The following is a 23,240-nucleotide window of genomic DNA, read 5'->3' on the forward strand; positions in this document are numbered from 1 at the left end:
AGGCTTAACACTCTACGGCCAAGTTGGTGTTGATTTGTTTAGGTAATAACTTTTTGCAAGTCTTGTTTCTCTAATTAACAAACAGAGAGACAATCAAGACAGCTCATTAAGTTGCATTTTCTCTGCTCTTGGTTTGTCTTACAAAATACGTTTTTCAGCTTCTCACTTGGGCGCCAATGACAATATTAAATTCAACTTTTCTTTTTGCAGTCAATTAATTCAAGAGTCGTAATTAAATATTTAAAATAAATAAAAATGTCAGCGAGCAGCTGCAAATTACAATAAATCTTTGTATTCGTGGGTGAGAGTGACTGTCCCTGACTTTGAACTTGAAAGCTGGAATAAATTTATATACTTTTATTTGTGCGCTACTCGTACATAGTTGGGCGCCACAATGCTGTCGATTGTTTTGTGAATTTGATTTTGCCTCCTTTTCGCATGTAATTTAAATTTATTTTACAAGCCACCGCTAATGAAGTCACCGGAGCGAATCGTAGAATTGCGTAAGTCTAGACAAAGCTCTAGGGTGGAGGCGATTACTGGGTATTTGGGGGTTACGCGGGAGTGGGAGAAGGCCATCAAACAGCATAGCAGACACGAACATTAAACATTTCAGCCGAGTCATTTTCAGATAGTTTCAGAAAGATTCAATCGCCGTGCTATTGAGTATATGCAGATGGCAGAAAACTAACATGGAGTCTATAAATTATTCGGTCTTATTTAGCATTTTTGAAAGTAAGCATGATCAGGCCTATTTTTGAGAAACTTCCCAAAATAAAGATAAGACTAGATTGTGTAGTCATAAAAATTAAAATAAAAAGTTTAGATCGTTTGATCTTTCGTTAAAACGTTTTCTTTCACGGCTTATTAAAGGGGATTTCTTATATATTTATATTTCAAAAAATATACCAATACAAATCGGAAATAAAATCTGGAATATATCTATATTTATTTATAAAACCCATTTCTCTTTAATTTATTGTAATAAACAAATTTCTTAACGTCTAGCCGTTAACAATATCTTATAAAGAGTACAATTAAACTTTTTCAAGTACATTCTTCCCTTTTGCGCTTCATTTTAAATGACAAGGTGATTTTGGGATCAAAAACAGATAGCAGCTCTCTATCTGCAATCGAAACTGATAACCTCAATATACGAGTATAAATACTTTTTAGGGCGTCACTCCTCAACTGATTTTTGAGTACGTGTTTTTATCGTTGATTGACTACCAAGTGATTCATGAACCGATTGCCTTCGATTGTACGTCTTTTGTTCTGGATTAAACTGAATCGATGAATCAGTAACTCTTTGTCTTTCGGTTTAATCGGTTTCGCGATCCAACGAATTCGCAACTGCCATGGCTGAAAATTCTTTTGAGCCAAGGGCTTAATGCAGCGGCCCCACACAATGCCCATATCAATTATGCAACTCATCAGACAATTAATAATTCAGCTCAAGTAGACAATAACTCAATTAGGAACGGAAAATAATTTTGCGAAAAAAAATGTGCAACTGCAGGGGAATGAATTGCATTGAACGGCCATTGGGGCGTCAATTGCACAATAATTGAGTCGAAACTTGTCGCTGGTGCTGGGCTTTTCAAATTGCATTTGGTTTTCGATTTATATATGCGAATGGGTATTTATATGCCGGCCATATCGGGCAATGCAATTCCGATTGCAATTGCAAATATATATTTTTAGTTCGCCGTGCTGCGTAACTTGGTCAAAGCTAAAATGGTTGGCAAATCAGACAGAAAAAAAGAAAACAGCATACCAAAATAAAAAAACAGAAAAATAATAAAACCAGGGTAAGGTTGCGGTTGGAGCAGAGAAGACCTCGAAATCACTTCGCCGGAATGCTACAGATGCATCGTTTATTTTAGCGCGAATTTTACAATTTCCCATGGTTTCGGCGTAATCAAAAGCCAAACAAAGTCTTTCCGCTTTGGCCAGCAGCCAGAAGAGAAATTCTCAAACATTTATTAACGATACGAATGCTTCAATTAATTGTGTGCCCCCGCAGGCACTAAAATTCAGAAACCGAAAATAAACCCAATTTGGTGGATTATTTATGGAAAAAACTCACGTCTTAATTATATGAATTTGCGGAAAATTGGAAAACGCCAGGAAATGCAGTGTTGAGCAGAATTTATGGCGTTGTGTCATTTAAATAAATTGAGGAACATTCATTTTAATGCTGTGAATCATTTTTGAGAATTATCAAAGGTTATTTGCAAAAATGTGTCACATTTTTAGAGGAATTTTTAAATTTAACAAAATAAAATAAAAACGATAAGTCAATTGGATCCACAATTTAATGTATTTTCTACTATACTGAATGCGAACTCTTCAGATTGTAGCAAGTCAATAAAATATGTATTTCGATTTTGAGCAAACCTTTTGGTTGGGGAAAATCAAGGAAAAAAGGAACTTCGAATTACAAACAGCAGCAAATGCCAAATCCAAATAAATATTAAATCAATAACGGCTTTCGGTAAACATTATTGAACAAAACCTCAACCAAATTATTAATGCTTTCAGCAAACGGTGCTCTATTAATCCGATCTTAAACCCTCATTCTCGTTCAAATTTAATGTCAGCGCTTTCGGTCCACCGCAAATATTGTAAATGAAAAGTATTTACTCGTGCTGCACATGTTGAAATTTCCGCTTCAGTTGACTTTTCTGTTTATTATTGGCGTTTTTTTTTTTTTGCAACTGACTTTATGCAGTTTTTAATTTTTATGGAAATGTTATGGAACAATATTTTCATTGATGCTGCGGAGGAGTGAACGATGATTGGGGTTTGGGCGAATGGAATTCATTTTCAATCTTTGCCAGCGGAATATGGCGTTTATTTTTCATCGTTTTTGTAAATTGCTGAGAGGGACTTATTCACAGTGGTTATACGCAGTATACAGGCCCCGGCCAAAAACTCCCGACTATGCCGAACTGAACTGCTCAAAAGACCCGTAATCAGTCACAATTTGTGCGGCAGCTTGCACAACTCAGGCGATCAGCTCAAGTGTTTCCATTTCCAACTGGATTGCAATTGCAATTGCATCAACATCAACATCAACATCAATCAGAGTTTGCTGCTTTGACTTGTCACCCACACACTCTCCATGGCTATGGACATCTGGAGGTGACTGACGGTTTTTCCAAGTACCCATACTATATATTTGGTATATAGTTCCGTCTGCCTTCCCATATTTACTTGCAATTCCACACTCGTCGGCGTGCTGTGCCTTTCCAGCTGTTTACTAATTTAAACACATTTGCTCTTTGTCTATTGCAGGTAAGACGAACGAATTTGTGATGGATGTTGGCTGGACAAATGACAGTTCAAGTTCATGTATCTACTGATTGCCGGTACTTGTAAGACTTTTCTATCTATAAATAAGCATCTGCCAGATATTGATTATGGTGTGGAGATGCGCTCGCAAGCCGTTTTCATTGACGTCACGCTCACTTCGCGAAATAAACAATCACTTTACACATTTTAACGTTTTAATTCGAAAGGCGACTCTGAATAGCTGGGGAATGGCTTAGGAACAGTATTTAGCATTTCTAAATAGAACTTGTAAAAGAAAAGCTAAAATGGGACATTTAAACTATTAAAATAGGTATTAGCAAAAATACCTTGTAAAAAAATAAAAAATAGATGTATACAGTAATAGTAAAATAAAATATAATATCTGTTTAATTTCCCATCTAGTTATTTAGCAAAAAACAAATACTCAAAGAGCTTTAGTAAGTATTTTTATTTCATTAAAAATATTGTAGGTACTAGAAAACACTATATAATCAGTAAAAGAAATCGAATTTTGGTTTGTTTATTTTATTTTAAGCTTCATAAATATTTTCCTTATTGTTTATGCATCTTCCCAAGCTGACATTAAGAAAACGTACTCATTTTTCTAATCCCTATTAAGTCAAGGGGCTCGACTCAATAATTTGCTTAAGTAAACTGATGTTTAAATGACCTGCTCAGGTGCAAGTAATGCAAATTGCCAACGATATCCGCTGAAAATTTTCCACATGAAAAATTTGAAATTGATTTACGACTTGCCATTTCCCACGAACACTTTGAGCACTGATTTGCGTGGGGCCATTCATCAGATTAACTGAGCCAAGCTAAGTTAAACAATTACCTAAATGAGGGGCTAAGCCAAAGGGAAACAAAGCCACCTCGTTTGTAATTAATATTTCGGTTAATATACATACGTACTTCTTCAACTATAAATAAGCCGTAAATCAATGTTAGGCAAGGACAAAGCCCAGAGTAGATAGTGTTGTCCGGGTAATTTTCAAGTTGCACAAGCATTTTCCAGGTATTTGGGTGGAAATGTTTCAATTTGCCTAAAATCTGTTTGGCCAACTAACCAAGCCCAAGCAAACAGCAACACAACCGACCACGGAATGATGAGTACAGTGCGTTTCGTTAGTTTAGATCATGGTCGAACACTATGTTATTTTAAAATTTATATTTTGAGTTCTTAAAGTTCTCAAATTCAATTCTTATAAATTCTGGAAATATCTTTGCGAACTATTATTTTTAACTTTGAATGAATTCGTCTTAAGAATAAGTCTATATGATATCAAGTAAAATAATAAGAGCATGTAACTTCTTTAAATTCTATGATGTTATTAACAGTAGTCATTAAAAATTCTAATTCATTTTAATGAATTTCTAATTTAAACGTATGCACTCTATGTTTTAAGGTTTTTAAAACTCGGGAATACTGAATATTTAATTATTTTTAAAATAAGCTATAATTATATCAAGCAAATCTGTCAAAAAAATAAATACCTCAACTTCATATTGAGCTTAGAAGATCTTGGAATAAATCCAATGATAAGGTGATGATAAAAATATTATGATATTAAATTTTACTGTAACTCAGTTGGAGCACTTCAATTTAGAACCGCATCTTCCAAAGGAGATCGTTATATCCTTTATGTTGATGAAGAGCTGGGAGTTGTGGTCAGGAGCCAGGTGCGTGTGTATTTGTGTTTATGTTTGTATTTGTGTGTGCTCGACTCCTGCCGCAAGGACGAAGCAGAAGAAGAAGAGCATGCTAACCGCAAATGTGACAAAAATACATAGATACTTCATGCATAGATACATCACACACACTCGATTCCCTTCTGTGTGTGTGTCTTTGCGAGTTGCTGTCAATATTTTATAAAGCCATGTGCCAAATTATGGTATCTGCGAATAGCCCGAAGCCATAGCCATGTACTCCATTTACCCCACCATGTTTATTTACTTTTGGCATTTGTTTGATTACCCCAGCGACAGCCCGTCATTCTCGGAATTTATTCGGTTTTATGGGATAAAAGAACATTTATGCACTTAATTGAATGCCGTGTAATGTAATTGAATCTATGGCAAAATTAAGTGCTTTAATTAATTTGCCGCTGACTTATAATTCATAGCGAGCGCCGAACATTGCTCATACGCCCCGTTGTGTGAGTTTTTCATTCGCCAGTTTTAATTGCACATTTTTCAATTAAAAACTATGCAAAAAGGGTGCCCCCTCGGTATGCAGGGTGGGCTGGTGGCTTGTAGATTTGTTTATACGATTGCATTGTTTAATTGAATTTACTGTAACAAATGAGAGGCCAAAGGCAGCGGCGAAAAACCAAACCAAACAACAGCATCAAAAGTTCACAAGTGCAATTAATTTCGAGCTGCGTGTGCGCCTCGCTTTTTAAATTTCGCATTTGCGATTCGCCCAGCTCGATTTCAGCTTTTTGCTCTCGGCTTTTATTCTCAATTAATTTGGCCCGGCCATAAATCAGCTGAAAACGGTGACACTTTAAATGATATTTCTTTTTTCTTTGTACCAGTATTTATTTACTTGAAGAGAAAAAGCGATGTGATATGCCCAGTGGATATGCCCTGGCAAAAGTAAAATGTAAACATTGTGAAAACGTGTGTGAATGCTGCTTGGAAAATATCAAAAAGTGACAAATAAATTGTAGGAAATTCTTCCCCCTTTTCTTGTAAATATTTAATCTGAAAATGCCCCAATTTTAATTGCTTTCTGAATATTTAAATTTTTACGCTGAGACAGTTTAAGTCTTTGTGGCTTAAACTTTGGCCCTACAGTTAGGCATGACTCAATGCCACTTGATGCAAGCCTTCAAAAAGTGGTAAAAAAAGCGCTCTTTTCACTGCCAGTGGCCACTTTTCTCGTTAATTTTCCTCTGGCAAAAGTTTGTTTTTGTTAGAATAGTTTCGCTTCCGCTGGTGTCTATCATTCAGCTGCTGTTGTTTCATCTGTCTGCTCCTTTGCATTACATATTCCTTGGCTGCCGGAGGAGCCGGGCTGCGTACTTCCTTCCAAACTCCCAACTCCAACTCCCCCGACTCTTTGTCATCTCGCCATTTTAACGTTTTGCCATTCTGCCATTTTATGGCAGTTTCGAACAGGAAATGTTAAGCACGGAAATCATGCGCGCTCGACTATGACAACGACATCGAAATGCTTTTTCTTCGGCTTTCCAGCTGTTCAACTCTTCTGCCTTTGTGCGTTTTCCTGTGTTATCTGCCTGGTTTTGTCTCGTCAAGTTGGCAACTTTAAGAATATATATCTGAAAACTGGGAAGTTGCTTAAGCAGTGTTACATTATTAACATTCTGCTTACATTGCATTGGTGCTCAGCTTGTCGGAAAGTATACTTTTTAGAATTTTCCCATCGCCCCATGACAGTTTCCGCTTTTTGATTTCTGCGTTTGTGGAATTTCCTAAAAGATGGCAGATATGTCTGCTTTTCAGCTCGTCATGATGAAAAGTTGATATCATTCTGTACAGATAAGTTTTTCGTGTTAGTAAGCCATTTATTAAAATTAAAGAACATATTACATTAAATAATTATCATTTCTCAAGGTTCCGGAGCTCATTTCCGCAAAGATTAATTTTAGTATATTTATCGAGTTTATATATTATATCTTAATAATGAATCATTTATACATTAAGGAAAATACTTTTGAACATTGTAAAAGGTTTTGAAAAGGGATAAATAAATATTTTGAATCGTTTGGCATACAAAAAATAAACTTTTTAAAGATGTTTAATGTAGAATTCTCCATTTATTTAAAACAAAATGGAATGGCCAAAAAAATTTTAAATTAAATTAGGTTTTATACACTGAAAACAATATTTATCTTCGACAACTATTTTACAAGCAAATTAAGATTGCCTTGCACTCAGTTTACGAATTTCCGTTTAATGGGAGAAGTGCATACTTGCCAACGCCCTGCCAGAATATTGAGTTATTTAAAAATAAGCAAATAAAATCTGCTTTCTATTCAGGCTGTCAGGAAGCATAATTTTCAGAGTTTCCACAGCCACCGCATGGCAGTTCTTTCATCGAGTTTCCAGAACTTGTGCTATTGGCACTTTAATGGATCCACATGAAAGGAACTGAGTTGTGCGATGAGTGGGTGGAACGATGGGGCCTCTCAAGGGGCAGGAGGAGGAGCAGCTGTTGCAAGGAAGTGCGGTTGCAAGATGTTGCTTTTGTGTTGTTTGTGTTATTTGTGGCTTTTCTCAGCGACATGAAAGTGGCGTCAGCTGCAATGGAGCAAGTTCCTCGAGCTTCCAGAGCCCCCAAGTTGAGGCTAAATAATCGGAATTGAGATTTTGTGAAACGAATGCTGATTGCCAGAGCCTTAATAGGCCTTGCGTGAGCCTTTAATTTGCGCAGTTTCCACGAAACTTGGCCTTAAAGGCCTTCATTAGCGGCAGCTTGGGTGCTAGCTTCTAAAGTTTTGTTTGGCTGCAAACGGGGCGTATACTTGATGCACTTGCAACACCCCACAGATCTCCTCCTCCCACACACTTGTCTTTTATGTTGTTTATTTAATATAACACCAACTCTGCCTCCGCCTCTGTCTTGTCTAGACTTTCGAGTGCCTCTTGTCGAACCGCCCACATCCCCCCCCCCCCACGAAAACTGGGCGTGGCTTTCGAGGATTCGCGTGGTATATCCTGAATGCGCCATGTAAAATCTCATTTTCGAGGCTCAATTCCAGCGGGGAACTGCCTCTCCAATTGCAACTCGACTCGCTGCAATTCTTTTCAGGTGCCAGGTGAGACTGACTGCCTTATGTCACGTACTTGATTGCGATTCTATTGCCCCGACATTGATTATTGATGCACTGGCCCTTACCTTTGACTCCAGGCCTGGGCTTTTGCCAAGAGTTGCCAGGTTTTGGCTGTGCTCAAAAGCAACTCTCGGCAAGCAGCTACTGGGGTGAATTAAATTTGATTTTGTAAAGCAAATAAAAGTGCATCTAATGGGGGACAGCTGTGCAACAAGGACGTATCTGGGGAATACAAAGATACTTCTCAGTATCTTTTGGTTTTCCTTTTATACGTCATTTTGAGTGGGCTTAGAAATAAAGTGATTGAAACTGCGTTTCGTGAAGTAAATAAAAGTGCTTCTATTGGGAACAGGTGTGTAAGGTTAATATATTTTGGGAATGGAGGGAAACTTCTTAGTATTTTCCATCTTATAATTTTCCTTTAAAGTAAATTACAATTACTGTTTAGTATCTGCTGTCTTATTATTTTTCTTTTATTTATTATCGCTAATAAAAAACAAGTAATAACAATTAAATTTAAAATTAAGTGTAATATTGTGGATATGCATATAATGGTTTAAAAGCCTTTTAATTTTAGGGAATATTTTTGTTACGCCTGTTTTTATATTATATATAATTTTAATTCCATAAAGTGGTTTTATTTAGTTTATTTTGTTTAAGGCAGCATTTATTATTTGTTACACACATTTTGTAACTGACTTGTACTCAAGACATTTTTATACCTTAAGATCCGATGACTAATTATCTCCTACATATTTAATTTAGCTAAAATAAAGAGTTCATTGATTTTGTTACTAAACTGTTATTTAAAGTACAATCTTTATGGGCAAGCCAGGCGCCTAATGAAATTTCCATTTTGATGTTAGATTAAGGCCTTTGTTGAACAGCCAGCCGACCACGAAGTCACTCGGTATTGTTAAAGTCTTAAATTGGATTTGGAAGCCTGGAATGGCTGCAGGCCGGGCTTAAAGCCTGACTTGGCAGCGACTTAATTGAGATTTCACCTTATGGCGCACAAACTGATTAATTTGTCACTCTTGTGAGTCCTTCGGCTTGGCTGCCAGGAAGCCAGGAGGAAAATCCTTGAACACAGAGCAGCAGCAGGACTTCCCAGAACACTTAAGCTGCTTATGCGGTGTGACTGCGTGTTAATCCTTTGGCTGCTGTTGCCTCCATCCTGCTGGACATGAGATATTGTACCTCTTTTCTCCGGCCAAGAGAGCACCTCAAACGAAGCTAATTAGACGCAGAATGGTGTTAAACTGGTGCTATAACCCCCTCGCTCATGTTATAAATATGACAAATATCACACATACGCTCCGTTGGTCGTCAGCACTTGATAAATCTTTCTCAAGCTGTTTGTGCTCGCCTTCTGACGTCAGCAAATGCGTGTTATTTTCCCTTACTTTTTGATGTGATTACACAACTTTCTACTGTCATCGGCAAAGAAAAAACGTATCATCGCTGAAACTTGATAAATGAATAGACAACTTGTGTCCCTGACTTTCTTGGCTTCCCTGGCAGTAATCGATGGCAAACCTGTCAGCCAGATGGTAGTTATGTCATGACCAGACTGCAATTACAATTAACTGAATTTCCCCCTAAGTATGTCGGTGTGGGTTCTACGGCGAACAACAAGGAATAGCACAATTTTCAGCGCAACCTGTGTGTCTTCATATAATTCATATGCATTTATGTTATACTCGTACATATATGTGCACTTGCATGTGTGACCACTTGGCCAGGTTTAACCCCGAACTAAGTGGACTTGTGCCTCGGTCTTTGTTGGAGGGTCGCGAGTCTAATTAGCCGGTTAAACACACACACGCACACTCGCACACAGCGACAGACAGCCAATTAAAATTCCCTTTTAGCCAACCACGGATGATGGCCAGAAGCTTGTTAACTTAAATTGGGGCCCCGGTCTAACAACAATTAATTGAGGCTTTGAAGCGCACCAATTTGTAATTTTGGGTAGTGAAAAAAGAGAAGAAAAGGGCTCCCAAAATTAGTTATATTGTTGGGTATTAACGGGGTTCATACAAAGTCATATCATTATCTTAATATTATAACGAACTCATACCACTTAGAAAGTAGATTAAATCCTAATTACAACCTTTTCTCTATATATAATGTTGGCATTAAGGGTTAAATATTATATATGTTTTTTAATAATATAGTTAAAACAATAATAAAAATATTCTCAACAAAATCATAAATATTCAATAAAACTTGTCCTCTTCCTTATAATGTTAAATTTAAAATATTTTTAAAAATATCTCTTATACTTGTATTATATTTATAGCTAGGTAAATAAATTTAATATTTCTGATAAAAATAGTTTAGTAAATATACTCCCCTATTTTGGGGTTTCTGCGTGTCAATTTAATTCCCACTCTGATGTGAATGTGATGTCATGGCTTAATAAACGTTGTTATTCATAGCTTAAAAAACTATTTAAACTTTAATAAAGTCTTAATTAGAATGCAAATGAAAAATAAATATTTCAGTTTGCAATAAAAACTCATTCAAATGACTCCCCTGTTTTTTGCAGGTTCATCGAGGAATTCTGGCTTTCTAGTGCGTTTGCTGGCCATTTGAATTATGGTAAGTTTCGCTATTATTTATTTATTGATCGCCTGTGGTAATTGACTGAAATAATTCAGTGTTTTTGCCGCTCATTCCGACGGGCTCTTCATTAATTCCGTTTTGGCCAATTGACGTATGTCAATTAGTTGGCCTGCTGATGGCGGTGCTGATGATGGGGAAAATAAAACAAAACCCCATTTGTTGTGAGGGATTTGAGATTTGATTGCCTGTTGGAGATGAAGTTGCGTTGCTTGTCATGATTGGGTGATTTGACAGTTTCTCGTGGCCATAATTAGCAGCGGATGTGGGGTGAATGAGGTGCGGAATTGGCATGGAAAACAATTGTCTGTTTTGCATAGGAGGCTTCCATCAATCTTCGTTCGGGATTCCCTGCTCTGCTCCTCTGCTTAAATGGCGTTAAATGTGAATGTACAAAAGACAAATTCGGGGAATTCAGAAAGTGCGCCAAAGGCGATTAATTTCGCCGGAGGAGTCATGCCACTTGCCACAGCCCAGAACTCAGGCAGTCAGTGTCAGCCGGGTGGCGAATGTGTCTTGTAGATGTCCACCCACCACCCCCTTTTACCTTGCAACCACCACCCGCCCACTCGCCCGCCGCCCTTTGACATGTCCTTGTAGCAACGCTTATGTGGGCGTGGGCAAGCAATTTATCTTTCACTTTTTCCCTGCGCTGCGGCTTGTGGCTTCTCTTTTTCGCTTTTCACTCCTGGCATGGAAAAAGAAAAGTACATTAGAGAAAATCATGTGAGCTTAGTACCACATGCTATTATTTAGTTGTATTTAATTTATTCATTATTGTGGTAAGGGATGTGGGTTACGCTAATAAAGTCTATCTAAATAAGTTTGTAATTATAATATCGTCCAAGGTAGTAAACAAGAAAGTTCAAATAAAAAACGTAATGAAATTTCAAAATATTCATGACACTTGATAACAACATTTAACAAAGCTATGACCAAGTAACAAAGCTTGTAGTCATAGAGTCCTGCGACTTTCAGATTGATTACTTTATTTCAATTTAAATATAATACGTAAATTATTATTTCTTTTCTAGATCCCATTCATTCTAGATCCCATTTATGAATTAAATGGAAAATCAATTTGATAGATACTTTTTCTCCGTGTGCCTTTCTCAGTTCCTCAGTTGAGCTTGGCAATTATGCGTAATTCGCATTTTTCGTTGCATACTTCAGTGCGTTGTGCTGATGCGGGAAGATGTGGCCCACAAGGGGCTGAGGGGCGGAAGGGTGGTGGCTAGGCGAAGGCATGCCAAAAATTAATATAGCCACATACCTCGAATGGCGGAGAGGCATGTGCAGCTTTAGCCAGCTGCGCCTTCTGTTTCTGCTGCTGCCGTAATTAAGTTGAAATTAATGGAAAATTCCTGCAGGTTACCACCGAGTTCGGGAAACAGTGTGGCCAAGATGGGGCTTGATGTACAAAGGGAAACAGTGTGACCAGCATCAAGAAAAAACATTTAATATGTAGCATGATATACAAAGAATAGGAGTGTAATTAGAATTGTGAAACAAAGTATTAAACGTATCATTTAGTATGGTGATCATTAATTTATATATTTAATATATCTTATGCCAATTGTGTTCCAGCTAACTGAATTCTTAAAGTATTTTGGATCCGTTTAAAAGTTTATCCCCCATTTTAAAGCGAATAAGCACAAATGAATTTCGCATATTTTCATTTATCTAAATTACCAAAAAACGTATTTTCCGCTTTATTATTATTAATTTGCACGCCTTGGGGAATATTTTCTGGCACACTGGCAATGGCACCTGACCAGGCTCAAAGTGGGAAATAACTTAATTGACTGGATGCAGTTGGGGCTGCAGAACCTCCAGAGACTGGGACCCGCTCTCTGCTGTTTTATTCTGTTTGCCCAGCGAGGAGTTTGCAAATTGAAATTGGTTTCCTTATTGCTGCACTGGCATTGCAGCGCAAATTCCCCTTGTATAGTTACGGCCGATTAAATGCCATTAAATTGGCCACGAATTGATGAAAATTTAAGAGATTAGTGGCGGCGCTAGTCGTTCAGCTGGAAACCGTGGCAAATGGCCAAGGACCCAGGAGAATTTCTCGCTTTGATGGATGCGAATTCTCAATCAAATTGGACGCACCATTGAATGTGCGCAACATTGAAAGCCACTTAATGCGGCTATGCTCTCATAATCAAATAATATTCGTTCATGGCTGTGCCAGTCTCCAGAATCTCAGGCATCAATTTAATTGTGATCCATCGACCACCTAAATTCCTTCGGTGGTTCGGGGCCTTGGCCAGCTGGCACAAAGGGTAACTTTATTTTGGGCAAATTAAATTCCGAAGGGAAAGCCCTGCACAATACCGAATTCTAATCAGAGTGCAGAGCCCCCGATTCCCTTTCGGCCAATTGCCATAAATCCAATAAGCCGTAAATGCAAATTCGGATGCAGCTGCCAGCAATCGGGTTGAATTCGTAGAGGTAGCAGCACTGGCTGGGTAAAAGGATATTTTGGTTTTTTTGAAATATAACTTGAACTCTGGGTTTTATCCATATGAAGTTTATTGTAAACTGGACGATTTCAGTAGACATATTAGAATACAGTTTTTATTGATGCATTTTCTTGATTGTTTTTTAAAGCAATTTTCTATTTCGATTTTAAGTTTACCTACTTTGCCCTAAGCTAGCTGTGCTGAAAGTATGTGTTGTAGCTTTGGGTTTACTTGTCAGATTCGCTTGCAGCTTTGTTTCAATAATAATTTACGGTGTTCTTCCATTGCCATTTAAGAATACGTTTTGACTTGAATTTCAACTGAGGTCAAACTTCTATTGTCGAATAACCAATTCTAATTGCTGTTTTGTTTTCTTATCCACCGCAGGCTTTTGTCAACGAGACTCTGCCGTCGCCAGCCACGGTTAGGCTGAGCACAACCATCAGCAAAAGCCCCCAGATCGAGTGCAATCCGGTCCAGAATGCGGCCACCTATGGCGATGCCATCGATGCCAGCGTCGACGGGATTGCAGCCGACTGAAGTGCATCCGGTGCAGCAGGTGCACGCACTTGCCACGCCCTCCGATCCGCAGGATATTCACCAGGACCGGACTTCACACAGCCATCACTCCAAACTGCCACCGCTGGAACTGCTGGTGGAGAACAAGATCAGCTACAGCAGCTATCAGCAGCACAACCAGAACTACAACCAAAGCCAGAGCCACCATCAAAGCCGTTCGAAGAGGAGCTCCCTGAGCAGTCCCTCGTCCAGTGAGGATTGCGTGAGTGCTGCCAGGGCCAGTATCTTTGACGACGCCGCCGAGAACTTTGTGATTAACTTCCCCTCGGAGTCGGCTGCCTCGCAGCACTTGCTGCCTCTATCGGAGACGGTTCCATTGCTTACCCACATCGAGGCCACAGTGGTGGACAAACAGCGCTCCATAAGGCTGAATAAGAACAGTGCCTCGCTGATATTTACCAAGAAGGAACTGAACCAGGGCAACCAACATCACCATCATCATCACAAGCACAATCCTCACCAGCAACAGCAGCAGCCGAGGCGGCAGCACCACAGCAGCTTGTACGGCGTTGGCAGGAAGCCCACGAAGCATCTGCCACCCACTAGAGGTCAGCACCAGAGGCGCAGTCTGCCGCTCAGCTACAACAACAACCTGGTGACCACAGCCCCATTAGCAGGAGGCGGAGGAGCCGGAGCAGGAGTAGCCGGTGGAGCAGGCAAGCTTGTGCCGCTCAAGCAGCAGCATCAGCACCACGGAGCAGGCCACACGGCACCACCCACGGCGAACGTCGTTGTTCCTGGTGGAGCGGGAGCGGCTCCGTCCGCCCGCAAACAGCTCTCCTACTCCTGGTACGCGCCCGTCTACAGTGCCCTCGAGGAGGAGCTGGAGCAGGACTCGCGGGTGGGTGTTTCTCTGATCTTCATAAAGCTGATGATGCTCCCTAAAGTTTCCAAATCTATCACTCATCCCTTATGTTTTCTTTCCCCTCAGGACTCCTCGCCAATCCACAATCTGGCCAACACAAAGCAGCACCAGCGCTCCGCCAGCCAAAAGGCCTCCACCGTCCTGCATGCCACGCCCCGTCACGACCACGCCCACGATTCCGCCGACGCCGAGACGGTTGCGCTCCTGGACACGCAGGCGCGCAGCAAGATCATCATTTCCTCGGCGAATGGCGATGGTGGCGGAGCAGGGGCAGGAGGTGGCAGCGGAGGAGGATCAGGAAACGGGGGAGCGCTGGCAGCGAACGGAGGAGGAGGCGGTGGAGATCTGGAGAGTTCACTGGGACTGTCCGGCGGTGGGCAGTTGCCTCGGCGGCGTCGCTTCGAGAACTTTCTCAAATCGCTGGTGGGACGCAAGGCGAGCAGCAGTCGCGGAGGAGGAGGTGGCGGGGGTGGTATCGGAGGAGGAGGAGGAGCGGCGGTTCCAGAAAGAGAACGTCCTGCCTCGCCGGAAATACGGATCACCCGCACTCCCTCCGAGCAGGATGTGGTGCTCCGGAATCCCTCTGGCCGTCAGCTAGCCAACGGCCAGGGGCGTGGCAGCCTGAGCATCAGCGGTTCGAGCAGCTCCTTGAATGTGGTCCAGCAGAAGATCTGGCACATCATGCGACGCGAGGGCAGCGCCAGCAGTTTGCGACAGGAGAAGTCACAGTCGATTGTCCAGTACACGGGATTGCGAAAGTGCGAAACTGTCCTGGCCCTCACCCGTCAATCCCAATCGCATAATCATGTTCACGGCCTGAGCCAGAGTCGGAGCCAGGGACACTCGCTGGCCGTCCATGGCAGTGGGATATTCAGCTCTGGAGGAGTAGAGCAAATCCGGCCACTCAATCGACTGCGGAACAGTATAAACAGCATGAATGGTGCGGGCACTTGTTCGCGGTGCTCCAGCTTATTATCCCTGGCTGCCTCCGGGTCGCGCTACTCCCTCTCCAATGGCTTTGTGCCCCGGCCGGATTCGGCCTTCAATCAGCTGGAAGCTGGGGGGGAAGAGGAGCAGCGTCGGGCGCAAGAGCCGCATATCAATGTAAATGCCCAGATCAGACTTAGCGGAGGAGCAACTGCCAACTCAACCAGTCCCAGTCCGCCGTCCAATGTTACCACGGCCACGCTGCACTCCAGCTGCGGGAATAATCTCAATCAGGGGGAGCAGCTGGCCACGTCGACGCCCGGGACCACGCCCACTGATGCACCCGGAGCCGGTGAATTGGGACCCTTTGGCACCAATCATGCGTACCCGCTGACCGTGAGCTCCCTGCTCTCCATGGCCAGTGCGAATCAGGCGGCACAGGCCTGCTGCGTTCGGGATGGGATTACACTGAAGCGACGCGAGATGCTCGCCTCCGCCGATGTCACGCCCTCGCTGGGCACTCCGGCCACGCCCTCGGCCAATCCCTTCGAGCCCTTCACCTGCAAGCTGTGCCTCATCGACGTGGAGGACGTGGCCGAGGCCATGGCGCTGCTGCAGTGCGGCTGCCAGTTCTGCATCGAGGTGAGTCGACTTTCTAAAGTCTTACAAACACGTGAGAACTCTAGGGAATGTATAGTTTGAAAATCAGTAAAATTATAGGTTTCTTTAGATTATTTTGGCCAACAATAATAAACAGGTTAATTCATTTTTAAAAATAATAATTTTTGTTTAAATTATATTGCAAATTTGTATGACTGGTATTCATTACTAGAACCTTATAGAGCCTTTTGAGTAAATAGTGTGAGCCTTGAAACTGAGCATAATAAGACATTTGTTAAAACTCAAATGGGATTGGCCAAAAAGCAAAACTTTTAAAGCGCTTCAGCAAACATCAGAAGCAGATATATGTGCTATTTAAACAAATGACAAGTTGGAGAACAAAAGATGAACATTGTTGCGAGAAAAATTATTAAAGCTGTCATGTCTACTTTTTGGTTGAGCAGAAGTTGTTCAAAACATGGAAAACACAAAAGGTTAGGTGTTGAAAATGCTGTTTGCGTAAAGTTTTTAGACAGCAACTTTGTTAAAAATAAAAACCAACCAAATACAAGTTGTAGAGCACAACATCAGAATTTTAACTGAAACCAATTACCCATAAATTTGAGTGGAGATACACTTTTGTGACGGGTCATTCTAATATTTCTAGCTTTGCCAGTACTTGAATATTTATGCGTTAATAATTTCCATTCGACTTTGCGGCTTAAGATAAAATTGTGATTTTATTTGCCCGCAACCAACATAAAAAATAAGATGGGAAAATACCTCTAAGCCGCAGAAAGATTTCCTTGTGGTTTTAGCCGCCGCCCCACCTTATCGATTGGGCCCCCACATATGTTGGCTTTCTTATTTGGATCTGCACCCTCCCCAGTTTCCACCTGGTTTTCCTCGGCTTTCCCTTTTCCTCCAGGTGCAGCAATGGGGAAAATTGAAAAATGACGCACAGGCAGACGCAATATTTTGCAAGTGTTAGGAGCGAGTGGCTGGCTGGCAGCTTAACCCAAAGTTGAATGCTGGGCATAAATAATCAGAAAAGCCAAATGTATTTTCTGGTATTTGATAACTTTAAGTTTATAGATTAAGCTGCCCATGCTGCGGTGTGTTCGGTTTAAATTATTGTTTAAATTTACTCTATTTTTGGGAAAAGAACGTGTAACATTTGCCAGCAGCTTAAATTGGGATTAGTAAACTTCGTTTAGTAATCACTTTAAGTACTGAGAGCTTTTATCAGCAATGTTTGAATTTATTCGCAATTTACATAACAGGCACAGATATTTAGGTTTTAAAAACACAAACTCAAGGTATTTAAAGCTCGTTTACATAAAATGCAATTGATAAATCTGTCATCTTATCAATCGATTTATGTGTTCTTAAGGCTGAAAGCCTTTCTTAATTAATATCGTGATGCGCCGAGGCAATTAAAAGCAATCAAATGCCTTAGTTAAGCTTAAATTGTGTAGAGAAAACTCCCTACTTTTCTTTGACCATTTTCCACGGCCTGCAGCTAACGATGTTTTTCTGCATCAGCTAAAAGAAAATATTAAGCTGCATTTGCAAAGCTAATCCACATCATCATCTGCATCTGCATCAGCATCAGCCTCATTTATTCCCTCAATTTGCATGGCAATTTGCTCGAGGAGGGGAAATATGGAAGGAAGTCGTCAGCAAGGGGTTAATGCAGCAAGGTGACTCATCTGGCTCAGCATTTCCTTTCGTTTTTCCACCGCTGCAAAGTAATTTCAGCAAAATGCGCTGCGTATCCTGGGCGTCCCGTTCGTCCTGGTTTCGTCCTGCTTTTGCACTCACAAAAGCCAGATCCCCAGGCTCCCACGAACTGGGACTCCTGCTGTTTTCACTTTACTCTTGCCATAAACAAATTGCATTTGTCTTGGAGGGGCAACAGGAACAGGAAAGGAAGGGCCTGGCACAAATTGCATGAAGCATTCTAAATAATTAAGTAAATGATTGTGGAAGTGCAGCAGAAAACAGAGAGCTACAAAGGCAAGTGTGTATTACTATTTTCGGCTGCCAGTGAATCTAATTTCATGTATCTAATGTCGAGGATAAATTCTTTCTTGGGCATAAATAAGATAGGCAACATTCACACGTAAGAACTGCCTGCAAGGAAACTGAAGAAGAGAAGGTACACAGACGGAAAAAGTTCTTGATTAATATTTAACAAAAAATTTAGGGTAAATCAACAAAAAAAATAAGAACTATTTATTCTTAAATAAAAAGTTCAAGATCGAAAATTACTTAACTTAAATTTCAATATTTTATTAATTAAATGCAAGGATAAATATAAGAAATATTATAAACTTAGATACCAGAACTATTATTTCAAGAACAAAAAACTCCTAAAGCTGCACTCTAAATATTGCTTTTATAAATTTACTTAAGTTCCATTCAGTTAGTCAAAAATTAATCGGAGGTCATAAGATCATAACTAAATGGCTTAAATCAAGAATTCAATACTAAATCCAATACTAAAGGTATAAAGAACAACTAAAATTTCAAGAACCAAACAATCTTGAAAATGGTACTACAATTCAGATGTTTTCTTCTCTTCAGTGCAGTGGAAGGCAAAATAAAATAAAAAATAACTTCTTAAGTTCAAGGATCCATAGTTACTATAAGTATTAACCACAAGTAAATGTTCAAGAACAAAGTTCTCTTGAAAATGATGCCCCATCCAGCAGTTTTCTTTTCTCAAGTGCAGTGGAAGGCAAAATAAAATACATTTTGGGCAACACTAGACGAAGGCACTAAATAAGCGAGCTTCATTTTCTCGATTTGCTTGCCCCTCGTGTTGCTATAGTTGTGTGTGCAGGTGAAATATATTACACGCACACTCGCCCTGCAACACCTGGATGGTATGGTGGGACATGTCCGCCGGCAGGACGTGAGGACCACGCCCCCGGCTCAGTTCAGCCCGGCTCAGCTCAGCCCCAGGAACTTCCGGCTACGTGTCTAATGGCTACAGATGTACTGCCATGTCTTCGTGTCCTGGCCAGGACCATTTGTCAACTTTAAACTAAACTGCTGCCAGTCGTGGAGCTTCCACATTGTTTGCCCTTGCGGTCTTCCGCCCATCTTTTCACTCTTGTTTGAGCCGCAAATTATTGCCAAACATTGCTCATACGCAGCGGTGGCCGCATTCGCCTAATTGAAAACCAAACGAACGAAATTTCAATGCAAACAACATTTTCATTTGTTTACTTTAGTGCTCCAGTCTCTGCGCCCTGGTGATGTCCCCATCTCGCTCCATATAACATTTACGATTCACTGAGTTGACAAATTTTCCGCTCTTCGCTGTAGAAAAAACAAGGAAAACAAGAAAATACTAGTCAGACATCAACAAAATGGCCAGAACAGCACAATCCTGGGTGCAAAAGAAAAAACAGAATGATATTCCTCTATGAAACGGTATGTCACTCTTATGCAGCATCATCATAATTCACGTTTAGTCTGGGGCCCGCACACACCCAAGGCAAATGGTTGATAAATGCTATATAAATTGAGTTTGAGTCGCTGCTCCCGGGGGAAAGTTTCGCCAGAGACTCCTATCTTTATGGGGTTCGGCTTGCCGGTCGCGCATTTGTCGCTCTGCCAATAATTCTTATCGCTGATATGGAGAAATGGCAGCTTGTTATGTGGTATTTATTTAAGATAAACAAGAAAAAGAAAGAAACAAATTCAGTTTGGTTTAAATTTGCATTGATAACAATTTAGATCGAGACTCATAAAGAAAAATTGGACTTTAATACCTTTTAAAGCGGAAATCGTTCAAAAGAATTGTCTAAGAGAATTGATATATTCTCAATCATACGTAGTATTGTGCTCTTTATATAATAGTTTGATTAAATTCAGCTCTCAAACATAAGTAGCACAATATATATTCCCTTTACAATACTTCGATATCCGTTTTCACAATTCCTCTGGAGTGTGATTGGCCATTTTTTGTCCGCTCCTGGCATAGTTCAAATATTTTGCAACTGGCTTGCTAAGAGCAAACTCTTCACGTGGCACTCATAGTTCTCATGGCTGGCCCATCCATCTGCCTGCTACATCATGGCGTCCCGGAGATGGGGCCAAACGTGGTGGATGCGAGCTGGAAGCTCCTCCGCTGACTGCGCATGAAAAATGGCGACGCTTATTAAACATGCTCGAATGGGCGGCACAACGCATCCCGATGACGCGGGAGTGGCGCTGGAAGAGCACTAAACTGGTAGGAATTTATGCACCAGCGATGAGGTTTAAACTCTGCCATTTGATGTGCCACCAGGGGAGGGCAAGGTGGGTTAAAGTGGTTGGCGAGTGGTTGGTGGTTTGCGGATTTTTATGAGCACCACTGCCACTAGTGCTCATTAGTGTGTGTGCGAGTGTGTGTAATAAATTTAGAAAAACAAGAGATCCTCGGGCGTCAGTGGGTCAGGAGGAGTCGTGCGATGGGAGACAGACAAAGTCGTCGTCTGGCCTCAATTTCGTGTTCTTTGCAGCGAGTTTAGATGCCCACTTGCACATGGGATCACGGACCTCGGGTTAAGTTAATGTTAAAGTTAGGATTAAAGTTTTTCGGGGCAGCACAAAGTTAACAACTTATTAATGGCAGAAGCTGAATATCTATTCAGGAATAACGGGCCGTGTGTTAAGTGACAGTTAAAGTTAAGGTTAAAGTTTTGTCAGGCGTCACAAAGTAGACAACTTGTTTATGGCAGAATCTTAATTTTTATTCAGATAGCTTAAATTACACATTAATTACTTTGTATGCCCACTTAGAACTGAGAACCCGGACTTCAAGATAAGTTAAAGTTAAACTAAAGGTTAAAGTTATCTGGGGAGCCCTAAAGTAGGCAACTTATTTATGATTGCTCCAGACTTACGTTTAATGGATTTCATAATAGTCAGTTTAACTGAAATCTGAAGTCTTTTTAAATCAGCACTTGACTTTAAACAGCGCAAGCTTTTGTTCCTTTCAATTTAAATTTTCAATTGACATTTGATATTGTCTCTATCTCTATTTGTTTATTTTTAAAGTATTTTTGACTTTGCCGTCACCTCTGTCCTTAATTTATATATTTTTTCTAACCCACATGGGTTGGCACTATTGAAAACTCTTTTGCCTTTGGTTTGGGGGCGTTTGCTATTTGTTTAGCTCACATTTCGTTTCTGCAGGGAAGGAGCCTCATTTTGCAATTTGTTTGTTGCCGTGCACTGCAGCTCCTTTCATTACTGAATGCTGCAGGACTCTCCCGTTTCGGTTTCCTTTTTGTGTTAATTGAGCTGCTCGGCAGCTGTATGCCTGCTGCCTTTCCGATGGCCACAAGCTGAAAAGTAAATTAACACGGGAAAAGCGAGCCTGAAACAGGAGCAGCCCTGACTGTACCATAAACGCTGCGTATACGTAATATGCGCTCTGTGGCGCACATGTGTGAATGGAATTTACAGAGGGGAGAGGGTGGCACTGGCAGGGGGCAGGAGGTTAAAAAAGGGGAACCACCGTCTGCGGTGGTTCTACACGAGATGGGGGCATTCAAAGGGAAAAGCCAAGCGAAACAACACGCGAGCAATTAAAATGCTCAGCAACAAATTGCTATCAAGTACTCAAAATTCAAAAGAGAAGATACACAGCCCTGCGTCAGAAAGAGAGAGAAGCTCTGAGAGTGAAGGAGATGGCGAATTGGGCCAGGATTTAAGCATAAACAAATAAACGGCCACCACAATTTCAGTCAAGAGTGATTAAAGCTGGGAAGCTTTAAATATTTATATTCATCCCTTTTAAGTGTTTTTTTTTAATTTAAAATATATGAATTAATATTCATACATCCCTTTTTAAATTCCAATGCTTATCTTTTATTGTAACGAAATAGACAGTTATCATTAAGAGAGCTCAATTTAAATGTATCGCAAGACAAGCCCCAAAAGTAGGCTCAGACCTTGCAATCTCTTTAATGTCCTTGGCCTCCCTTAATTTCGTATTTGATTTAGGAATTTATGAGAGACAAGGGCTGAAATGATTTCATTTAGATTTACTCCCGACAGAAATTGGCGCCCCATTGTTCAGACCTTTCCCCATATAACCCACACCATGTTGGGGTATTCCACTGAAAAGCCAGTGGAAATTTATGACTTTCAGCGCAGAAGACTGGCTCAAAACGAAGACATTCGCCATGGGAAAGTGGGGCCAAAGACTCGCTGGGGTCTCGGCTCGTAATTGCAGTCAACATTTTAGCGTTTTCAAGCAAAGCGAGAAAACAAATAAAAATAAAAAGCAAAGGGGAGCACGTGACTGGCATAGAAACCATTGGGTGGAGGGTGTGACCTCCAGCCCCTATCTGCCATATTCCGCATTCCACCCCCATCCCATTTTCTTTCTCTGTATCTGCCACAAAACAAAAAATACTTGTAAAATGTAAATGTTTATGGCTGGAGAGGCGCGAGAAAAGAGCTCTTGAAATGGCCTGTAACTATGGTTGAAAAAAGGGCACTTAAAAAAATATTTTATAAAACATATGACAAACAATAAACAAACTTAAGATCTTAAACTTAATTTTTGAACACAGGTCTAGCGTTATTATTTTGCAATAAATATTAATTTGCTTAACTTATAATATGATTTTAACTTTGAACACTCTAAGAAATATGTTTCGCTGCAATCGATCAACATCTTTACTTTAAAGTTCTTATCGAAAATCGATATTTTTGTAATGCAACATTTCTTGCAATTGAAATATTTTAATTTTTTGTTCTTTTTTTCCCAATTTTTTTACTTTAAATTTCTAATACAAACAAAAATTTCTGACAATCTTTTAAACTAAAATTTTTTTTATAAAGCTATGCAATATTTCCGAGTGCAACGACTCCCCTCTTTCACTTTTGGTTATGAACTTGTTGACGTTTGGGTTTGGGTTTCGCCCTTCTCGGCGATGCAAAAATCCCCTTGGGTCGCATAAAAGTGGCGAAGAGGAGACGAAAGCAATTTCCGGTTGGGTCAGCCATTTTGCCCGCTCTGAGCGTCATTTCCGGTTTCTCAGTTTC

General features: G+C 40.5%; 1 protein-coding gene across 1 annotated transcript in view; it reads left to right on the plus strand.

Annotated features, from left to right (window-relative positions):
• LOC108036412 (uncharacterized) overlaps positions 1–23,240 on the plus strand; it is a 48,864-nt gene that overhangs the window by 14,772 nt on the left and 10,852 nt on the right. The window contains exons 2-4 of the mRNA XM_017112538.3: positions 10,675–10,727; positions 13,601–14,633; positions 14,724–16,226. Of these exons, the coding sequence (XP_016968027.1) occupies positions 13,695–14,633; positions 14,724–16,226 (2,442 nt within the window). The 5' untranslated portion in view covers positions 10,675–10,727; positions 13,601–13,694. The remainder of the gene's footprint in view (positions 1–10,674; positions 10,728–13,600; positions 14,634–14,723; positions 16,227–23,240) is intronic.

Source organism: Drosophila biarmipes, chromosome 2R, assembly GCF_025231255.1.
Source record: "Drosophila biarmipes strain raj3 chromosome 2R, RU_DBia_V1.1, whole genome shotgun sequence".
NCBI classification, from domain to species: Eukaryota; Metazoa; Arthropoda; class Insecta; order Diptera; family Drosophilidae; genus Drosophila; species Drosophila biarmipes.